We start from the raw sequence: 20723 nt of genomic DNA on the forward strand, positions 1-20723 counted from the left end.
GAATGGACCTGGGCAGCAACGGCTCGGACACGTCAGAGTACAACGGCACCACATCGGCGGCGGCGCCGGCCACGGTTCTGCACTACCCGCGGCCACCGGTGTCGTCCGGGGGGCGCCGGGGCTGCCGGTGCGGCGCGGCGAGCATCAACCCGGGCAATCTGACGTGCTGCGGTCAGCGGTGCCCGTGCTACGTGGCCGGCTCCAGCTGCGCCCAGTGCCGCTGCAAAGGGTGCCGAAATCCCATCGACAAGATCACCCAGATCTGGGGCGAGGCCCTCCAGGTGGGCGCCCACGAGTCGGTCAAGTCGGGCGCCGACGGCCAGCCGCCCGAGGGACGGACACACGTGGTGCACATCCTGCAGGTGGAGCGCAAGTGACCTGTGTCGCGGATCTCTTCCGTTTTTCTCTTCGTTCGTTCCATGTCTAGTGAGGACCAGAGCCTGTTTGGCCTTCTTTCGCCGGAGAGGAGATGGCGGATCTGCGCAGCGGTGGCCTCCGTGATGGCCGTTCCGGGCATGTGGCAGCAAACTCTGGCCGCAGCGACCAGCTGGACCGCGGGCGGTCGTGGCCACGGGCCGCTCGGCGGACGTCGTCAAATCTTACGCATCATGGAGGCCACTTCAATAGTGTCGGATAACAAAGCATATGGCTGCGTGCTCACAGGAGTTTCAGGGCTGTCACATGGTTGAACACAGAAGGCAATGGCACAAAGGATAAAAGAAGCGAGGCACCACAGTTGCTGAGTGCGAATGTAGGAGGCTCAATAGAGTTTGCATAATTGCTTTCCCTGTTTTCTTCAAGCAATGATATCTGAAGAGCTATTGGAAAAGGGAAAAAAGTAATGTGGGTGATGATGATGAAAACGTTTATTAAAGCCTTAGTTGAAGGGAAGGCTGATCGGGTCCCTAGTCCGGGACGCCGTTGGTGAAAGCCGCTGTCCGTGCTCTGGCGACGAGGGCTCGTTGTTCCTCGAGGTCCGAGCTGGACAGGGCCGCCTCCTAGCCCTCCCGCGTTAGCTGATTTATGATCTCAATGCTGTCATTTTTCTGACAAGCCCATACCATGTGGTACAAGTTTGCCTTCTGGCCACAAAATTTGCACTGTGCAGAAAAGGACTCGGGCTCAATGGCGTGAAGCGTAGCTGGGTTATTGAAAGACATAGTTTGTAGCCTGCGAAGGTGACATTCCTCTGATTTACTGAGACCCTTAGCGGGCCTCGGGAGTGTCTGCCTTTCAAGGCGCAAATGTTGCAATATTTCTGAATATGTCGTTAGCGGAGAGGGGGAGCCAGAATCAGGAAGGGAGGACGTAGAAGAGTAATGAGGAGAACGATGGTGTTCCAGAAAACTCAGGCAGAAGTCAAACTTGCAGAGCTCAATTTTTTTTTTTTCGATCGTCCAGTCTTCATAATGACAGACAGTCCACCCAGGAAACTTGCGACGCTTCCGACGGTCATTTGCGATGAGTTGCATATCTTATGGTTAATTTTCAAGCTTTCCCCATACTTAGAATTTGTAAAGCAATAGTACGGCTTTGTGTGGCAAATTTTCACAGTACAACTTCATAACCGTGCAGCATCTAACTTCACTATGCACACTTGTGTCGTGTGCTTTAGCAGTGTTTACCATCAGCTGTTTTTTCTTTTCTACAACATTTGAGCCAGTAGCACTGTAATAAAAATAGAAAAAGAGGGCAAAACAGCAGCTGCTTTTAGGAAAAATTACTGCATGATTTACACCTGCATTCTTGGTGCCTCGCCTTTTGTGCTTCTATGTCACGTGCCTTGAGCTATCATGTATTGAAGTATGGCGCCTTTGACAGCTTTGTACTAAACTTGGGATAAGCTCAGACGTTTTGGTTATGTTTGTTGCAATGATCTACCTTTCTGTGGTCAAAGTGCAGCCCATATGCCTGTTGAGCAAAGCAATAATTCCATTCTTCAGGCCACCCTGGAAAGCAAGTTATCTTTGTGCCAAAGTGAGTGTCGGGTTAAGAGACTGCTCCAGGTTTACTCTAGGCTGCTTAAATAAGCTTTTTTTGTGCATTATGAGCGCTGCAGAAGTAAGAAGAGATACTTGGGAGTTCACTAAAGCACTTCACTTGTGGCTTTGAGCCAATACATTGTGCAAAAAGAAAATATTTTGGCAGCAAGCCTTCCGTCTGAGGTATGATTGAGTAACAATCGTGGCTTGATGTTCCTTAGTGAATTTGTATGCAGTTCCTGCTTAGTTATGAATCGGTTTTCTGTTGTGCTGTGTTACAGAGGTAATTGGCGTGCCTTATATGAGGTGCAAGATGGGTCAGAAATGTCCTAAGTGTTCTTTTAGAATCGTGTTAGAAATGCCTCAGTGTTATCGCTTGAACATGACAGTAATTAGAGGCAAATCATGGTTATTATTTAACACTGCCTGAGACAAAGAGATCAACGTTTACATGTGTGTAATTATTTAGTTTAAAGTCCAGTTTTGTGCAGTGTAAGTCTAAAAAATCATCCTTGTGAGACATGCATGCACTTGCCCTTCATGATAGGTGTAATGCAGCTTATTGTGATTTGTTGAGTTCATTTGCTTATAATGTGAACACTGCCAACAGAAAAGTTATGGACATTATTGTCTGTGTTTCATTGTACTCTCAAAGCAGCAACTGACATTATTGTCTGTAACACTTGAAGGCTGTCAAGCGCAAGACTGTCCGAATTGAAATGTTCGTTCACGCGGCAGATTTTTCTTCCTACATAACCTTAAGCAGGAGCACAAAGGTTTTAAAGATTGTGCAATCTTTTTTTGTGAACGAGTTCTGCCAGTACTGCATGCTAGTTCCGATTTACAAACTGCTGTCAGGAACATTGTCTTGGCTGTTTACAACTTGACGATGCTGACTTTTATTTACTACAAAAAACTAAAGATAGAAACTTTTACTTTGTAGCTTTTTATCTGCTTTAAGCGATGACAATTTTTCTTCATGCCTCTACTAACTCTTAGGGTATTGCATTAACTTTGCTTTGAAAAATGGCACTCATTCCTATTCCTTGTTTTTCAAGCACTCTGAGGAGAAGTTCTGTGCACAGCGTTTTGTTGTAATGTTTGGTATAGCAAATTTCTTCGTGACAGGTACTGACTGTGCTGAGCTGGCCGGATGCTTTTGCAGATGGATCCAAAAATGATTCTTTACTTGAGAAACTGAGCTATATTGAAGAAAATTGGTTCTTGTTGTTCTTTCCCTGCCTCTTTTTCCTGCCTGCACTGAGAATCTATTAGATCTGAAAAAAGAAAAGGGCTACACACCATGTAATAACAGGGGCTCAGTACTGTGGCAATGACTAGCACAGATTCAGTGCAAAGTTAGGTTCTCGCACTTCCTTTGCTGTCTTCACTTCGTTTCTGAACCAAGACTCATCTCAAGGTAGCTATTAAGATGCCTGGTCAATAATGGGGTCTTGGCCTCTCTCTTTGGCCGCACTGTCTGCTGATAATGATTGTGAATGATAGCAGGCACCCTTTTTTAGACGATAAAACAATTATGCAATAATGTGGAGCACAATCTATCGAATGTCAGTGCTACTATACATAACACTACAGGACGAACAGTAAAAAGAATGTTTCACAAGGAATCCAAGAAATAATAGAAACCATGCCTGGCCAGAAAGGGTCTCTGTTAGATTTGCCAAATTAGTGACTGCAGCAACTTATTGTGGTGGGGCTTAAATCTGAATGCAGTGAGTTGTGCCAGAGTGAACTGTAATTGTTTTCTCTCAGGACAGAATTATGGGCTGCTACACGAGTTCTATGAGCTTGATACAAGAAAAATTGTTGAAAATGCTCTTGAGCACAGCAGCCATGCTTAAGCGTTTATTTTGTTTTACTTAGGCGAGTTGTAATGGGTGAGACATGTGGTTATTCTACTAGCTTGCTTTCTGACCCATTTTTACCGCTTCAAAATTTGTCAAAGATATTTTGCCCTACCTAATGAATGCACCCGCCAAATTTCTGAGTTATTTTGGGAAATAAATTATTTCAGTAATTGCGGTATCAACAAGTAACTGAAAGTATCACTCTAGGTAGGGGGAAGAGGAAACAACTTTATTGACCCCAAGAACTGAGGGGCTAATGAAGTGCGCTTCGACCAGTTCGTCAAGTGTGTTTGCTTGAAGATGCATTTTCTGTTAGAAGTAGTGTTTTACCCAATTTTTATGAAAACTGTTTAGGGTGCAACAATCGTGTGTAACCAGATTTTACCCAAAAGCAATATTCCCTGCTTATTAAGCATATTAAGGTTGAGTAGTTTGTGTGCTGTTGGAAACTCATTGATTGTAATGTGAACAAAAAGAAAGGCATTTCCACTGGGATTGTTATGAAGTCTTAGCCTACTCAAGCTTTCAAGTTCCATTGGCCAAGCTTTCATCTGTGTCCTTGTCAAGAACAAAAATGTGCTGTTTATAAGGGCAGCAAAACAATGTAGGTCATCTTTGCAAACTCCAGTCTACCGCTCACTTTTGATCATCGGAAGGAATGCTTGCATGTTGGAGCGAGACATGGTTGACACTCTGTGAACTCTCTTACATTTTCGTGTAAATGCAAGGAACTAAAGCCCCTGTTCTCACTGGAAGTACTTGCCCATGCAGGCAGGCTACATTTGTAGGCATCAGTCAGCAGGCAGTTCTGGGAAGGAAAAGAAATCTTTTTTTTTTATCACCTCTTAAACCTGAGCATCTGATTTGTGCATGCACCGGAAGTCAGTCATCAGTCTAAGTTTGTGCCGAGCTCCCATGACCTTCTCGTATCAGCGGCTGCTGTGCCCTGCTGGTGTTTTTGTGCAGCTGTAGTGTGACCAGCGTGCAAATCTCGCTTGTGGCCCATCTTGCACCTCCAGTGTAACATGTGCACATTAGGATGTATTCAAGGTGGCTTACGCATGCAACAGATGGCTTTCGAATCGCAGCAGGTTCTTGTTTGCCTCGAAGGAATAAGGAGCCAGGTGCTTGAGTGCACTCTCTGCTGGTGGGAAAAAACTGTGAAGTGGATCGAATTGTGTGCAGTACAAGTTGAACAGGCTGCAACATGTGTTTGTATAGGCTGCTGGTGGAAAAAATTGTGAAAGGGATCGAATTGTGCGCAGTACAAGTTGAACAGACTGCAACACGTGTTTGTATAGGTGCGAGCTGCTTGCTCGGCGTTTCACACCTCCCTGTACAGTTTTAGCTCTCATTTTTCATGTGTAAATACCTGTATATATATACATATTTCATATATGCAAATTTTTCCCTTGCAAAGGGAAGGATATACCATCAAGATATTTTTGCAAAAACAGATGAAAAGTATGGTTCTATAAGCGGTCGCACTCGTCTGGCCAAACAAACCCCCTGACTGCAGCAGAATGGGGCTGTCTTCGTTCTTCTGTTTTTATCACGACACATTTCATTTTTTGTTTTCCATCAAATTGAACCGGTGGACAGTTGTGAGTGGACGGCTTGAGATGGTGTGCTCAGCTGTTCATTCAGCCACTTGGTACAGACTGCCTTTGTTGTATGTACAGTATTGAGATCTCCCCATGTTTCCCTCGCTCCTTAGAGCCTTTTTTGTTTCTTTCCTCTGTATTTCTTTTGTAATGAAAGGCTGCAATTATTCATTCTTGACCGTTGCAATTGCTCCCGGCTGCCCACAGCTGGACGTGCCATGAATCATTGCCTTGCTGGTCCCATAGTTTTCTGTATGTGCAGGTTGATATGCACCTTTGCCAGCCCTCTCTGTAAAATGACTTTTGCTGAATTTCAATGGCAGATCGGGACCGCTCCGTCGGATCGCGTACGGAGCCCGTAGCTTCGCCACCTCCCATTTTGCGATTGGAATGCGAGTGCTCCCTTGGGAGCAATTGGTGCATCAAGTTTGGGAGCGCGACGCCAGCGTCGCATCGGCGAGCCGCGGAAACTAGGGGCGCCGCCGAGCGGACGCCCTGCTAGTACTGCTAGCTTCGTGTTCAAGTGCGACAGGAGTTGCGCGAGGCGCCGCGTTGGCAGACGCCGTCTTGGCGAAGCAAAAAGGAGGTAGTACGAAGGCCGTAATGTAAAAATTCAAGGGGCACTTTGGCTGTCTAAAGTGCTGCAAGGCGAAAGCGTTTCCTGGCGCACTGTTTGTTTTTATTTACGTTTTATTTTTCATATTATTTTTATTTTTGCTCCTATCTTGTTTTTATTGTTTTTTATTTTCATATCCTATTCTATTTTGCTTTTATTTTTGCTTATTTTCTTATTTTTCTTTTCCTTTCCTTCACTTTATTCCTTTTATTTTATTTATGAAACCTATGCATTCACTAGATGCGCCTTTATTCATGCTGGAACCTTGAGCCTTCGTGGCGGAGTGGTAGTGGTAGCGTCTCCTCTTCAAATGCCAAAGGCCCTGGTTCGATTCCCACCCTCGGCGCAGTTTCTTTTTAAGCAGTGACGCCGAAAGGTGGACAAATCTGCCGACGCGTCTGTCGACACGGCTGCCGACGCGTCTGCTAACGACAGTATGAGTCATTAAAGGCTTTCGCCTTAAAAACAAAACCAAAGCGTATGTACAGGTGCGGCCAGAATAATACGGAGCACGCGAAAGGCGGCCAAGGTAGCAGAAGCTGCATCTAAGCGCCACCTATCAGCACAACAAAGACACCTCTGGCTATCCGCGCGCAGCGAGAGTGCCTGCCGCCGAGCCCCCCTCTTTGCTCCAACCCTGCCGTTATCACTGTCCGAAAGATGCTGAGTTGGTTCGGGCAACACCGCCAGGTGCTGCCTTCATCCAGGCGTGCTCACTTCAGCCTCGGTGTCGCGCGCCGTCGACTAAACTGCAAAGTGGTGGCCGCGCGCGCGTACTGAAGGGCCGAGATAACACGTAACGCCAAAACGGCCGTCTTGCGCCCGTTTACAGCGCGCGCCGCTCCTCGATGCGAGGAACGGGGCAACGAAGCGCATGGCGCTGTCAGCAGAGTATCAGTCGATCATAGAGCAAGGGATTGCATGCTACATGCTGTGATGTTGATAGGCCTGCGGAAAAAGTGGGTCCGTGCTACCTGCGCCATCTCGCCGCGTCCAAATTAAGATAGTTCCTCCATGCTGGATGCTATGCTCCCCGCTGCTCACAACGACGGAGACATCGGCCCCTACGCTGACGTTGACACATTCGTCCAGCGGGCTGAAGAAGCCCGCCAACTCGCAAGGTGCCGGATTCGACATCAGCAACAACTCGACGCTGGTCGCTACAACCTCCGACACCGATACGTTCGGTACGAGCCCGGCGATTCTGTGTGGGTATGGACACCTGTGCGCCGCCGCGGACTCTCCGAAAAGCTCCTCCGACGCTACTTCGGTCCGTACGAGGTGGTTCGTCGTGTAAGTGATGTCACATACGAAGTTGTTCCGCGGGACACAACCTCCTTACCACGTCGGCGCCATCCGACTGAGACTGTCCACGTGGTGCGCATGAAGCCCTACCATGACAGGCTGCAACCCGCCGCTTTACCAGCTTAACAGCTCTCTGTGTTGTCTGCCCTCCACCATCTATACCGAACATTACCTTTGCCGTCCGTGTTCGTTTCCGGCGTCGGGCCGCCGCCTTGATGGAGGGGGTAATGGCGCGTGCTCATGGGAGCGCGCCGACGATGAAGACGAAGTGTGCATGTGTCGGTGGACGAAGACGAAGTCTGTGTGTGTGTGGTTCGGACAGCCATCTTGTGAGTTCTCTGCTGTGAGCTGAACTTCGCTGAAACTGTGGTCTGTGCCGGTCCTGTCCTTGTTACAATATTGAGAATTACGAACGGTCACATGCGTGATGTTGTCTGAACTTGTTTGAATGGGCGGGCCGTGCTGAAGCCGTTGCTGCCCCCATGCTTGAAAGTCAATGACCGATATACGATGCCGCCTAATATGGGAAAGAAAAACATTTGCCGAGCTGGTCGAAATGGGCGACAGGTGTGTCTTTAACGGCGTGACGTGCACGACTGCTACGGCGTGTGAACGGCACCGAGTGTATTAAAACGAGTACGTTGTTGATAGTTTGCAATGTTACGGGGCAAACATGAATAACTCACGAACAAAATGAGTCATAGCTGTCCCGAACCGCTCCTGCGACTCCTAAAGCGAATCAGCTGCATCTGGACTTCATGACCAGAAATCGTGATGTCAGTAAGGTTATTTCCTCAAAAGACACACATTTTAAGTTCTCTTTCACCACTGCACGTAATTTTGCGTGTAAAAACTGGTGTACAAAATGCTGCTGGCAAAATTGCGTCGATGCAATCATTAAAGAATTAATAATTGCATGAAATCAGTGAATAAGCAACTGGCTGTTAGCGTCTACTTCAAAATTAGTTTTAAGAACAGACTGTCTCCAAATCTTGCACATTTGGTGACCTCATCTCTGCATGAAATCATACTGGCTGTCTCACTTTGTTATCCATTAGAATCGTAAACCTTAAAGGAGTCTAGCCCATCGTAGTGCTTTGTAGCCGCACTGGTCTCGCAAGAAAATGACATTTGCTTTTTCTTTTTTTATTCATGCAGAACATCCAGCCATGTCGTCCACATCCCAAAAGCACCGGAATTTCGCCTCTGAGCCAATAGGAGAAAAGGCAGTCACCGACCTTGCTGGGATCGGACAGGTCCTTGGCAAGCGTCTAGAACAGAACGGCTTTGATAAAGTGAGACATCTACTTCTGTGGCACTTCTGTACAGTTTGTCCACCGCGTTGGCTCGGTGGTTAAGGTCCTCAACTGCTGACCTGAAGGACGTGGGTTCGATCCCGACCGCGGCGGTTGAATTTCGATGGAGGCGAAACTCTAGAGGCCTGTGTTCTGTGCGATGTCAGTGCACGCTTAAGAACCCGTGGTCAAAATTTCCGGAGCCCTTCACTACAACGTCGATGTCTCTTATAGCCTGAGTCGCTTTGAGACATCAAACCCCATAAACCAACTGCTGTACAGTTTTGCAATTCAGGGTTCAAACTTTGCCTCGGGGAAAGTAGGAGCCTGGGGCTTCATTTGCACATTTTTCGCAGTGTGGTGCGTTTTCTGCAACAAGGATCTCACACTCATATTGTTCTTCTGGTGGCTTTATCACTTCTTGTTGCTTGCCAGAGTCCGATTGCTCCTTCAACAGTAGGATTGGGAAACACTTCTGGTTGTGGCAGCACATTTGCAGCGCTTTGCGTTCGTCAGTTGGGGGCTGTGTATAAGTACTTTCAGTTCTCAGCGAGTTAATTCTTGGAGATTTTCTTGCCGAGTGTGCTGCCTGTGGCTTAGTGTCAAGTCTTTTCTGGTTTCTTGTTTAAGAAAGCTCAGGATCAGGCTGGTTCGTGTTCTCTAATATCTTGGGGGTTGCTTTAAAGCTAGAGAAGGCTATAGTCAGACGCAACTCAAGAAAGAAGCGGCAGGTACCTCGCAATGGAAACCCTGCAGCTAATGGCGTCAATCCGATTTTCATGACGCCAGGGTTATTCCCCATTCATCTGCCACCCCCTGAGATTTCACTCTAGCAAGTCTAAGGGGATCGGTCAGTCGAGAAAAGGTAGAATCACCACGTCATTAGCTGCAGAAGTTCCTTTAACTCTTCAATACCTGCGGAAAAATGCACGATTTGGAGTGTACTGAAACAATTTTTTTTCGCAAGAAGTGACTAACCCAGTGCATATTGCAATGCATGAAACTGTAGCTTATTAGTTGTGTGTGCAAAGGTACTTGAACATTTATTTGTCAGATATGCCAAAAATGTGAAAAACGTGCAGCAAAAAAAATTACTGGCTGCACTAGATTAGAGGAAAACAGGAATATAAAAACTGTTGCATATGTTTGTAGCTGTCATTCTTCCAAGTTTCAGCTCTGAGGAAAAATTATTGCACTTTCCATGGTCGGTGAAGTCAGGGGTTATCACTGGAAAAGCAGTCAGGTGAAGATGTGAAGCAGAAATAGACATGACAGGCACTCCACATAACGTTTGATCTTTGTTCTCTGATAGCAGAGCTTGCAGTTCCTTCTTTTTCAATTTTTTTCTTCTCGTTGGTGACGAATGGATTCTATGGGAGGACTGGGGGCGTGGGCTTCTTTTACCTTATCATACCCGAAGATTTGTTTAATGAGCTGCTCCCTGAAAGCCAGCTGATCAAATTTGGCGTTTTGTCTTGAGCAGTATGATTTGAAATTTTCCTGTTTCCTGGCCTCGATTGGAGTGATTTGGACAGCCTTGTATATGTTTATATTGGGTATATCTGCTCTGTATTTGGTGAAGCAACAATTTCGAGCTTGTGTTTAACGTGGCAGCGTTGGAGCAAGTGTTCGGAGCAAAAGCTGCATGCGTTGTCACACTAATACACTAATTCAGGATTGGTTGAGAGGGTTGCGACATCACACATTAAGCTGTACAATGAAAATGATTAAAACTGGAGTTTAATTTATTATAAGGTTGTAGAACAACTGAAATAAGGATATAAAGTAAATTGTGCTGAAAAGAAAATTGGGGTTGCGAGCTGGGTTGTGAGTCACACTACCCCTAGGCCAAGGAGCCGCATTCATTCGATTTGGTTGAAGGGAGACCTCTTGTCTCATTTGGTGTATCGCATGGTCTAGTATGCCTACTGATGAATGCTAATGAGTGTAATTGGAAGGAGGTACTAAAAGAACCATTCACACTGTCATGTCATAACCTCAAGCCAAAGCTTAAGTGTCCCTGTAATTTTTGGTCATTTCAGAAAAATAATTAATGGAGCACTCATTTACAGTCACTACTTTTGCTGCTCAACGTGCACACGAAAAGTACTTGGGACATTATTTGTTGGTCTGTCGGAACATCTTTATTTTGGTCAAAACGAAATTTTCGTTTCCTGATATTTGGCTTTTTTTGTCATTATTTCATAAAACTTTATTGCAGCGGGTAGGGGGTAGGGGTCCGAGAAATATAATGCGATCGTAAGCTGAAAATGCCCTAAATTCCCCTGTAGTCACCCTTTAATGGGAAAGTTTTTCAGGCACTGCTGTCAAAGCCACAGTATCCCAACTAATGGAAGTGCCATTACCACCATTGCTGTTTCAGGCCTATGTTGTCCTCGGTCAGTTTCTGGTCCTGAAGAAGAACAAGGACATCTTCGTCGACTGGATGAAGGACATTTGTGGCGCCAACAACGGGCAGGCAACTGAATGCTACCAGTGTTTATACGACTGGTGTGATGAATTCCTGTGAACTTTGCTAGATGCATTCAGCAGTGAGCTGGACTTGTAAATACCAAAAGGACTTTCTTGATCGGTTGAAAATTCAGCCTGCCTCTCTCATTTATGGCGTCTTAATTTCTGCAGGTGTTTTTATCTTGCGCGCTTTTTATTTCTGCAATAAACATTTTATGTCTTTTTCCATTGAGATGTGCATCTTTCCTTCAGATCCACACACTTCCTTGTGCGAGCATCTTTTGCAGAAAGCAGCACATTTCACGTAAGTTCCTTACATTAACACATTAATTATTAAACAAATAGCCAAACGTATGGTTGCTGGTACCAGTGAGTGTCTTGCATTTCAAAGTGCACTTCGCACTCGAGCAAAGGAATAACACAATAGACTGTACGAATCATTGCGAAACCCCATGCCAGTAATCAATGAGTGGGGCACACTGCGCATGGCGCCGTAGGTTCAAACGTTTTGACGGAATGTAGTCTTGACATGCGCTGCGTATAAATGTGGCGGCTCTCTTCAAAGTCCAGCAACCTCACCTTTTACTGCTGAGTGCCTCAAATCCCTGATGCCATTGGCACACTGCATACTATTTAACATGTAGAGCTTGGATGCTAAGTTCAGTGTCGACATATTCTCAGCAGCCAGCGCTTTCCCGGGCAGAATGTTCGTAGTCTCTGAGTCATCCTTCTGAAGAGAAAAAACCTAAGGGACACTGTTATGTGTGGTAATGAGAAGCTGTAGAGCACTGTTGTACCTTCCATCCTCGATGCACTCGGAAACATGCGACGGGTTTGCCTCCGGCTCTATGCCTATGGCGAACTGTACTTAAATGCAGACATTCGTTCAGCCTCGTCCCAGGTCTGGTCTGGTGACGTCACAGCTTTAGCAGAGGGCATTCGCCGGTCTGGTCACCTTACGTCCCTCCAGCCAATCGGATTTCTCCCGCTCTGGTGACGTCTCTGAGTAACAACGCCGGTTGCCCAGTTTTCGCTTCAACGAGACTTCTTAGCACGCTTCCGCACAACAATTCACGAGCGATTGATGCGGAGGGGACTACGTTTGCGTGTGGGCTCCGATTTCGTGAGCGCACCGACTAATGGTATCCTCTTTGCGCAGCGCACGCTGGCGCGTAAGTCACGGATTTGTGGCGTCCTTTGTGTGCAGCTGCGTAAACTGTAGTGCTTGCTGAGCACAGTGCGAGGAGCTGGCAGTTCGACATGCGGGGAGAAAGACTGAGGCGTTGAAAGACATCTCGAACATTCCGGGAGGCACACACATGCGTCAAGATACGCGGTGAAATGTGGGGTCGTGGCGGGCTCGTATTATGCAGCCCGACTACTTCAGGCAGGAGTTTGATCGAGTTTTTCTTTTTTCAACAATTTTTCCATATGCAATAAAGAAAAAAAACTGCTGAAAAAGGAAAAACTCCAACACAAAGCTGCGGCGTTGGCCGAGTGATGGCCGAGATCAGCTGCAAGCGAAGCTGATCTAAAAAATTATTCACTGTCTTTGCGCCTTCGGCAAAATTTTTACATTCACGCTTGAATGCGGCTATCTTAGTTGAGGATTCGACGGAAACCCGTCCGGCGAGGGAAATTCAGCATATTGAAGAAAACAGCACTCGCCGAGCGAGGTCACGGAGGAAAAGAAAAACAAAAAAAAAACACACATTGACGTTTCGGCACCATTGTGGGTGCCTTGTTCACAATGAAAATGAAACGAGATGGGCCGTTGCTTCCCATCTCCTTTCATTTCCATTGTGAACAAGGCACCTGTAGTGGTGCCGAAACGTCAATGTGTTTTTGTTTTTTATGTGTGCTGTTTTCTTCAATATGCGGCTATATTAGTCAATGTGGAGGTCTGAATTTTTGTCTGATTCCTTCATAATTTTGGCCAATGCCTCCTATTACAGGGCAGTAAAGGGTTCAATAACGTTCGATTAGAAATACAGAGTTCAAGTTCCGTGCTGCTAAGTACAGCTGCCGAGAAACGAAAGTGAAACAATGTTGTGACCACGACAGAGTCGATGCCAAGCCAAGCAGAGACTGATTGGCCTGATCGGTTCGCTGGAAATGCTAAACGCTAAACAAAGCGTACCGGAACTTGCTGTAGGACGCATTGCACTTACGTCAATAAACGTGCAAAAATCAAGGACAGCGTGTTGTGTCGTGCTCATCAGAAAATGTTGAACCTCTCAAGTTGACCGGGATTAGCTTCTGTCGGGCTGTCCACTTCGCCGTCGAAGATGAACAGCGACCGGGCTGGGAACATGCCCGTCTTCTGGCTTCAGGATACGCGGTCTCTGGTGATGTCACTTGAGTGTTTAGACAATCGAAAAGTTTTAACGACATGATCTTATTGCTCTTACCTTTCGAACTTCAATGACGCACCAGCAGTGATATCGCATTGCAAACGACATGTTCGCACGGTGGAAAGGTGCAACTGCTGACGATCTGAAACTGATCATTGCCGTTCTCACCAAATTCACGTTAGCGTAATTTTTTTGAAAAACGCGATAGGAAAATGGTTTCTGTGACATGAACCGTTTTAGCCCTGTTTTGTTTTAGCATTAGTGCATGGCTAATAGCTGTTTTGCTCGCAGTGTGATTAACGGTAATCGCGTAAACGAAACTGCAGCGAGAAGCGGCTCGGCTAGCTGTCAGCACAACTCAAGCAAGACGCAGACTTTGGCCCTGATCCTTTTTTCAAGTCATCCACTACTGACGACTGCCTAGAACAGACACTGCAGCCTAAAAATAAGTAAGTTTTATTTTGCAACGATTTTCAATGGTCTCCCACTAAACACTGTTCCCATCAATGCAGGAAAGAATCAAGCGCCGATGATGACTACTGGACCAATCCGAGCATGTCGCCTTCAACTTCGAAGATGACGTGGTAAGTATAGGTTGTCTGGAGCATAATATGCTCGAGCCTTGCCCCCTAGACTTGCTAATCTTGCCTTGCAACTATGCAGGAAGACGATGGCAGAAGGAACGTACAGTTCAACAAGAAGCCACAGTCTTTAAGCAACGAACAGAGGAAATTCGGTTTTGATGAACTGAACCGGGTCACAGCAGAAGTTTGTGGTATGAGAACGCAGCCTTCAAGTGTGCATAGTACGCAGCAAAAAAAACTTTATTTAAAGTCTACGCCTTTAATTATTAGGTATTGCTCCACTTGCATCTGGCTCGAATCTGAGGAATACAGACTTGGGAAACATACAAAAGCATGCTGAAAGACTGAAGATTTGACATGATGTAAGTATTTATGCGACTGTTTGGATAGTGCAAGTCATTTTTTGCATTCGTTATGCCTCGATCAACATTGTAATTTTCTGTGCAGGTTCCCACGAAGGGTCTGAAAAGCGTGAACACTCCTGAGGAAACTGTAAGGAACATTGTAATAGGCCAGGTAATGAGTTCTTTGGGTTCTGGTGTTGGTTTAGATGAAACTGGGGACGACTCCATCCCATTTTTGTTCATAGTAAAAATCGACTCTCTGACTCGGTGGTTGATGGTTGCTCGGCAGCAAAAGACGCATTTATTGCTGAGACAATTAGCTTTAAAGATTTTCCTACAATTCATTTCAAATTAACTAATAACATCAAGACCAGAAAAAGGACTCTGTCATTGTTGTTTTGAAGTGAATGGCTGTATAACCTAGACTTTGGGATCCACGTGCAAAATATTTTTGACCCACCGCACTTTGCTTATGAAATCAGTTGGGCTTGGCACCATCTTTATTTAACTTTTTGGCCTTTTGAAGGTTATAAAGCCTTCGTTTTCAGTGAAAATAGCATTTTTGTAGTTAGAGTGCGATAGTCTATTGTACAGACCAACTTCAGTTAGTCCTCAGTGTCTTTTTAAGAGGGGACGCGGCTTTGAAATTCCAATAGCGAAATATTTGATTTTTAATAAAACTGCGGTATCAGCGTGAATGCATCTTTTTTTTATGCTGTCCCAAATTTTCATTCCTCAAATTGAATGGGACATACCCTAAAAAAATTGTTCGCTGAACCTCAGCAGCTGGGTGGGGAAACGCTCGAACAGTGGGCGTTTTCCTCCGTTATGGTTTTCTACCTAGATATTCACCTTGTGGAGCAGATCTCATCATGGCTGTTTTTATTTATTTTGACCCCGTTTGTTTTATTGTACTCTGAAGACCATAGTGTAGGTCAACATTCTTCAAGTTTTTGAACTTTAAATTTCTTCTATGAAATTTTCTTCTCACTCGATATGTCTACAGACACTGAATCACAGAAATGTAAGGCCTAAATTTATGCTTTGCAAAAAAATTGAAAGGATGTCTTAATCTGTAGCATGTCTACAGGAATGCAATGAATGTTGAACCAGCCTTCTGTCACATTTTCTTAAATCTGCAGCTTTTTAACAAGATTCAGAGAAAAAACAAATATAAAATTTTTTGTGGAGATATAAGAGTGAAATTTTGTGAGGGTAGTCGTAAATTCATTTTTATTATATAAAAAATTGCATAAATATATCAAACAATACCCCCCCCCAAGGAGCATAGACACCAAATTTTAGTTGTGTTGTTTTCATTTCTGTAATAATGTGCAAGACATTAGTTAACATGGATACCTTATTCACATGGATAGTATGGTATTCACGTACGAGAGGTAAATAATTTATAATTGAATTTTTTCTCATGCTGTTTTGGTTTTCAACATCCAAGCAATGGCTTTGACATGGAAGTTCAGTATATGCCATAGGAGGCATGAAAAAACTGGTGTAGGCACTGCATCTTCATTTGTTGTCATTCTGGATTTGAGGCAGGCTGGCTTTAGCATTGTAATGAATTAAAACAGCAAAGTACCGTATATTTTACATACCTTACATGATCTATACTGAACTTCGATGTCAGAGCCATCGTTTGGCTAATGAAGCCGAATCTGAAATAGCATGAGAGAAGAAACTCATTTGTAAATTCTTTACCTCTTTTAGGTGGATACCACATGCTGACCAATGAATGTATTACGGATAATTACAAAGAAGAAAACACACAACAGAAATCTAGCGCCTTTGCTCGTTTAACAGTGTCAAACTGTCAAATGCAAGAAGTGGAACACATTGGGCAGACGGCTTGAGGATTGCCGGTGATGTACCATGAATGTATTTCACAGATGCCTCACATTACATGTGAAGCGGCTGCCCCGGTAACAGTTTCAGCAACGTCTTAACTTGTGCGAGTTCTTACAGATCGTGCCCTCACAATATTCACGAAGCTTCCTGTGTGAAAAAATTTCTTAAAACAAGTGGCGTTGAGCTCAACATTTGAAACATTGTGTGACTACATTGAGTACTCCGTGTGGTCCTAACAGGCACACAGATTAGAGTTACATTAAAGGGCTTGAGAGCAGCGAACAATATATGATGGATATCCACCAGTGACAGGTATAAATTTATGTCCATGCTACCTGCATAATATATGCTCGAGTAGTGTGCAATAGTCATGTAAGGCCCTTCCTGTGTTTATGTGAAATGTAAATTTCAAATGAATGTAAATAAATGTGTTTATAAATAAATTCACATAAATAAATGTTAAGCTTAGTTTATGGGGGTTTAAAATCCCAAAACAACTTGGGCTATGACGGACGCTGAAGTGAAGAGCTCCGGAAATTTCAACCGCCTGAGGTTTTTAACTTGCACCGACACAGCACAATATAAATGAATGTGTTTATGTGAGAATGTTGCTCAGATAAGTGTACAAGACGGTGTTTTTTTTTAAATTTTCATAATTCGTTACGGCAGTGTATTAGGTATTGGTTCATAATTCAAGATGTTGTCTCTTTGTATTCTGCTATGGATACTATGCTTGAATTTAAGCCAGAGGTCATTGACTGATATATCCATACTATGAAATCACACCGTAATGTCAATGAATGAGCCTAAATAACTGTCACGGCATAGAGTAGTACCATAGCAATTTCTAGCAACGTTGTTAATGGTTCTCTTCTTTTTTATTTTTCTTCCACACAGCCGTATTTCCTTGGGAAGCATCGTTCTAAAGAGGACAAAATTCCACTTTTGAATGAGGCTGTGCGCACCCAAGATGGAAATGCCATAATTGCTGTGAGTCATTCTGAGTTAAACACGGTGGTTCTGTGGGGTAGCTATAGTTCGGTACAACTCAAGGCTGATGCCGTTGGTAAGAGGGCTTTTTTTTAGAGGAATTTGCAGCTTCATTCTTGAGTTGCAGTGCAGCGGACTTTAGTGGTTGCAACTTCTTCGGGTCAGAAGATAAATCAATGTTAGTTACCTGTAGTTTAGCATTACCAGCCGACATCACTTATTTCATGATTTCATCAGTTTTGTGATTGCAGGTTACTTGTGCAGAAAAGCAGCTCAGCTTTTTTTTTATATTTGTAAAATTAGGCAGGAAATGTCAAAAATGTTTTTCTTAAGAGCTGGCCTGAATCTCTCGACTAAATAGTGCATCGAGAATTTTTTTCCTCACAGCAGTGTATATGCACCTTATTTGAAACTGCAAGTCCATTAAAAACTTAGAGTCCATTAATTGTTGTGCAGGTTCTGCTTTTTCTGAAACAAACGCTGAAGCCATCCCTTTTCAACCAAGAGCTGATGCAGAGGCCAAAGGTCGTGTCTCACTATCTCAGTCATCTGCGTGCAGTGCATATGACAACAGTCAGCTGATGGACATTCTTGGGTGAGAATGCTGGCGTCTTATACACAGTGGTTGAAGCGTTTCGAGTAAGCTCATTGAGCGATTGCAGATTGGCTTGAATTTTCACTGTGCTGAACCCAGAACTATTGTAGAAGCCGGAACCAGCTTACATTATGTGTTTATACTTTTTTTTCAGACTTTGAACTTGTATTTTTGAATTCGAAGGCATCTTTAAGATAAACACCTAAGGCCTGGAATGAGGCTACCAAAGTTGCCCATGCATCTTTAGGCAGCAGTTGACAGGGCCATGTGTATGACATTTTTTTTATTTTAGTCATAAATGCATCATATTTTTATATTCTTTTCTTTTATTTCTCTGCTTTGAACCTGTGAAAGAATGTCCCATATCATGTAACAGTGGCAATTGTAAGGCCTGTGTCGAATGTCGATGTGTAATTTTGGGCATCTTTTGCTACATTTACACACTGTCAAGTTTTCTCCTGGAGCCCATCTTATAAAGAGTGCTTCATTGCCTGCATTGTCTTTCCTTTTTTTTCCCCCACCAGTAAGCTTGACAGAACTGAAGATGCTGTGGTATGTAGTTTACTCATTCCACAAAGCCCTTCTCAATGTTTTGTTGAAATGGAGGCGTTTAAAGCCAACCTCTGTTCTTCGATGGTCAAGTACAGGCTTGCGGTTGAAACACCAGAGGCTGCAACGAAACTTCGAAACCTACAGTCTTGCTACAAGCAGGTACAGGCCACTGTTCGATATTATTTAGTTCACCTATTGGCAGAATGTTGGCTGAGGGGCTGATTCTCTGCAGATCCCACTTCCAGTCCGACCCTTCACTGGAAATGCAGGCAGAAGTTGTGAGGGAAGAACTGAAGCTTCTTGAAATGCAGCTCATCATAGAGATAAGCAAGACCTGTGCACTAACTACTGTTGTGTACTTTGAGCAGTATTCCCAACTAAAATCAAGATGCCTTTTTTTTTACCAACGTTTAGCAATACTGTGCCCTGGAGTATTACGTGGAGAAACTAATCACAGACATGAAAAGGCATATGTTTTATTCCTTATTACATGAGAAACATTTCTTTAAGAAAAAAAATGCATTGGAGGTGTTTTAGGGTTCTACATGTGTGCGTCTACCATTCCTTGAGAACAGCCGAGACTGCCTGTAAAATTCTTATGTTCATACATGCACAGTATAGCTGAACTTTTACTTATGCCCTTTGTTGTAGGAGGAAGACTCAAAAGCTGAAAAAGAAGGTCTTAACATACTGATGCAAGAATTTCCTCGCAAAGCATCCGTTGTTGGGTCATCCCTGGTGACAACTCTTTACTACTGCTGTCTCTACCATTACAATGTCTCAAATGTAAGTTACCCATTTTTCAGGCGCAGTTTAGGTGTTTTCTACATGTTTGAACCTTATGCATTAAAAGCCTGTTTAAAACTGAAAGCCTGCATTACATCTTAGAGTAGCTAAGCTAACTCTTCGAAACCTGTTCAGCGATGCACACTTAGTGCTGAAACAGAGCAAAACAAATCCCATAGCACACTGCCATGAAAACATTGTCTGTAAATACTGATGTGTCTACTATATAATAGCAGCCACTTGCATTGCAGAGCGTCATATTTTGTTATGGGAATGTACGTCTAAATGAGATGTTTCTGACTTTACAGCTCTGTGCAGTCAGTGATAACAAGTAGCAATACAAACTGAACTATTCAATGTAGGCTTCAGTTATGCACAGTAGTTTGTCTGGAATTTGTAGTTGACTGCTCAATAAGCCTTGGTCCTTTCGTGTCATGTTGCTGGAGCTGAGAGTGCTTGTAATTCTCAGAGTGGTCACTCGCTTTTTTGTTGACCATCTCAGAGTTGCGAAACTGCCAGGCACACTCACATGTAGGTAAACATGAGGAGAAAACTAGACCTGATTAGCAGTTTTTAGTTAGCTGACTCTTCTCTCAAATGTGATGTTTGTCATGACATTGCAGAGCCACATTGCGAGCCCGACCCAGATGAAGGCTTTGTTTAATGTGAGTATATCCTTTCCCCTTTTGGGGCGCAGTTTTTTGTTGCTACATCGGCATGTCCCATCTGCAGCCACATTTGACACGATTACTTTCATTTGCGCATTTGCCTCATGCGACGCCCAACACAGTGCCTTACAGCATGGCACAGAACGTTTGTGTGTGAAAAGTTCATGTTTGTTAGTGTTCATCCTAATGCAGCTCCTTTGTCCTTTCTGTTACAGCTGACTGAAAAACAGTTTGTATGGACTGCACTGACAGCTTTGGCACAGATCAAACACTGGAAAGAAATTGACAACCTTTTCAGGGAAAGGTGAGAATAGTAGTAACTGTGCTTGTCGTGTGACAAAGTATATTTAGCGTCCATGGTAGAGAGAGGGTGTGGTAGATGGTCCTTGGCGATCACAAAATGAACAAGGGAGGGGAAAACCTCAGGTTGCTTGAGCCAACGTTTCTACAAGGGGACTTGTCTTCGTCTGAGCAAAGCGTTCATCATTGGCAGAGATTAAATAGGGCCTTCGCTCCGAGGAGGAAGGCCCCGGGTGGGGGAAGGAAAGCGGTGTGAGAGGGGATGCATGTCAGGAAGGGGAGGGAGGTGAATCTTGATTCGTTATGCTGCAATAGTGGAAAAACTTGTATCCGGGGGATGTGTAATGAACAAAGGCTTTGAAGGGGCTGCGACGGGGGGGAGGCGCTGGGTGGACCTGTAAAGGTCAGATAAGAGGATTAGTCAGCGTGGCACAGGCAAATGAGAACAAGGCAAACAAAATAGGCTGGCACTGGAAGGAGAAAAAAAAGGGGGGGGGGGCATTTCCAAGGAAGGACAAGGCAGGGGGGGGAAATGGCTCAAGTTCAGA

General features: G+C 44.5%; 2 protein-coding genes and 1 pseudogene across 4 annotated transcripts in view; all 3 read left to right on the top strand.

The window, feature by feature from the left end:
- Nucleotides 1-5630, top strand: part of LOC149356043 (uncharacterized) — a 41787-nt gene extending 36157 nt beyond the window's left edge. Inside the window, exon 2 of the mRNA XM_089584085.1 lies at nt 1-5630. Within this exon, the coding sequence (XP_089440211.1) occupies nt 1-377 (377 nt within the window). The 3' untranslated portion in view covers nt 378-5630.
- Nucleotides 229-14225, top strand: LOC149356044 (barrier-to-autointegration factor-like). Of its 2 annotated transcripts, none has more exons than XM_089584087.1 (6): nt 229-362; nt 8534-8670; nt 11054-11446; nt 13823-13945; nt 14009-14080; nt 14160-14225. In XM_089584087.1, exons 2-3 carry the CDS (start codon nt 8545-8547, stop codon nt 11198-11200), a joined length of 273 nt encoding a protein of 90 aa, XP_089440213.1. In that variant the 5' UTR covers nt 229-362; nt 8534-8544; the 3' UTR covers nt 11201-11446; nt 13823-13945; nt 14009-14080; nt 14160-14225. The 2 variants fall into 2 exon arrangements, with proteins under 2 accessions (XP_089440213.1, XP_089440212.1); XM_089584086.1 differs by lacking the exon at nt 229-362 and adding an exon at nt 1896-1977.
- Nucleotides 11966-20723, top strand: part of LOC149356045 (spermatogenesis-defective protein 39 homolog) — a 16488-nt pseudogene continuing 7730 nt past the window's right edge. The window contains exons 1-14 of the transcript XR_016289357.1: nt 11966-12043; nt 13842-13945; nt 14009-14080; nt 14160-14271; nt 14351-14442; nt 14528-14596; nt 17182-17274; nt 17731-17869; nt 18394-18418; nt 18476-18576; nt 18654-18771; nt 19073-19207; nt 19831-19872; nt 20091-20179. The product of XR_016289357.1 is annotated as a spermatogenesis-defective protein 39 homolog (transcript). The remainder of the gene's footprint in view (nt 12044-13841; nt 13946-14008; nt 14081-14159; nt 14272-14350; nt 14443-14527; nt 14597-17181; nt 17275-17730; nt 17870-18393; nt 18419-18475; nt 18577-18653; nt 18772-19072; nt 19208-19830; nt 19873-20090; nt 20180-20723) is intronic.

This window comes from Amblyomma mixtum, chromosome 3 (assembly GCF_055824585.1).
Source record: "Amblyomma mixtum isolate Tamu chromosome 3, ASM5582458v1, whole genome shotgun sequence".
NCBI lineage: Eukaryota > Metazoa > Arthropoda > Arachnida > Ixodida > Ixodidae > Amblyomma > Amblyomma mixtum.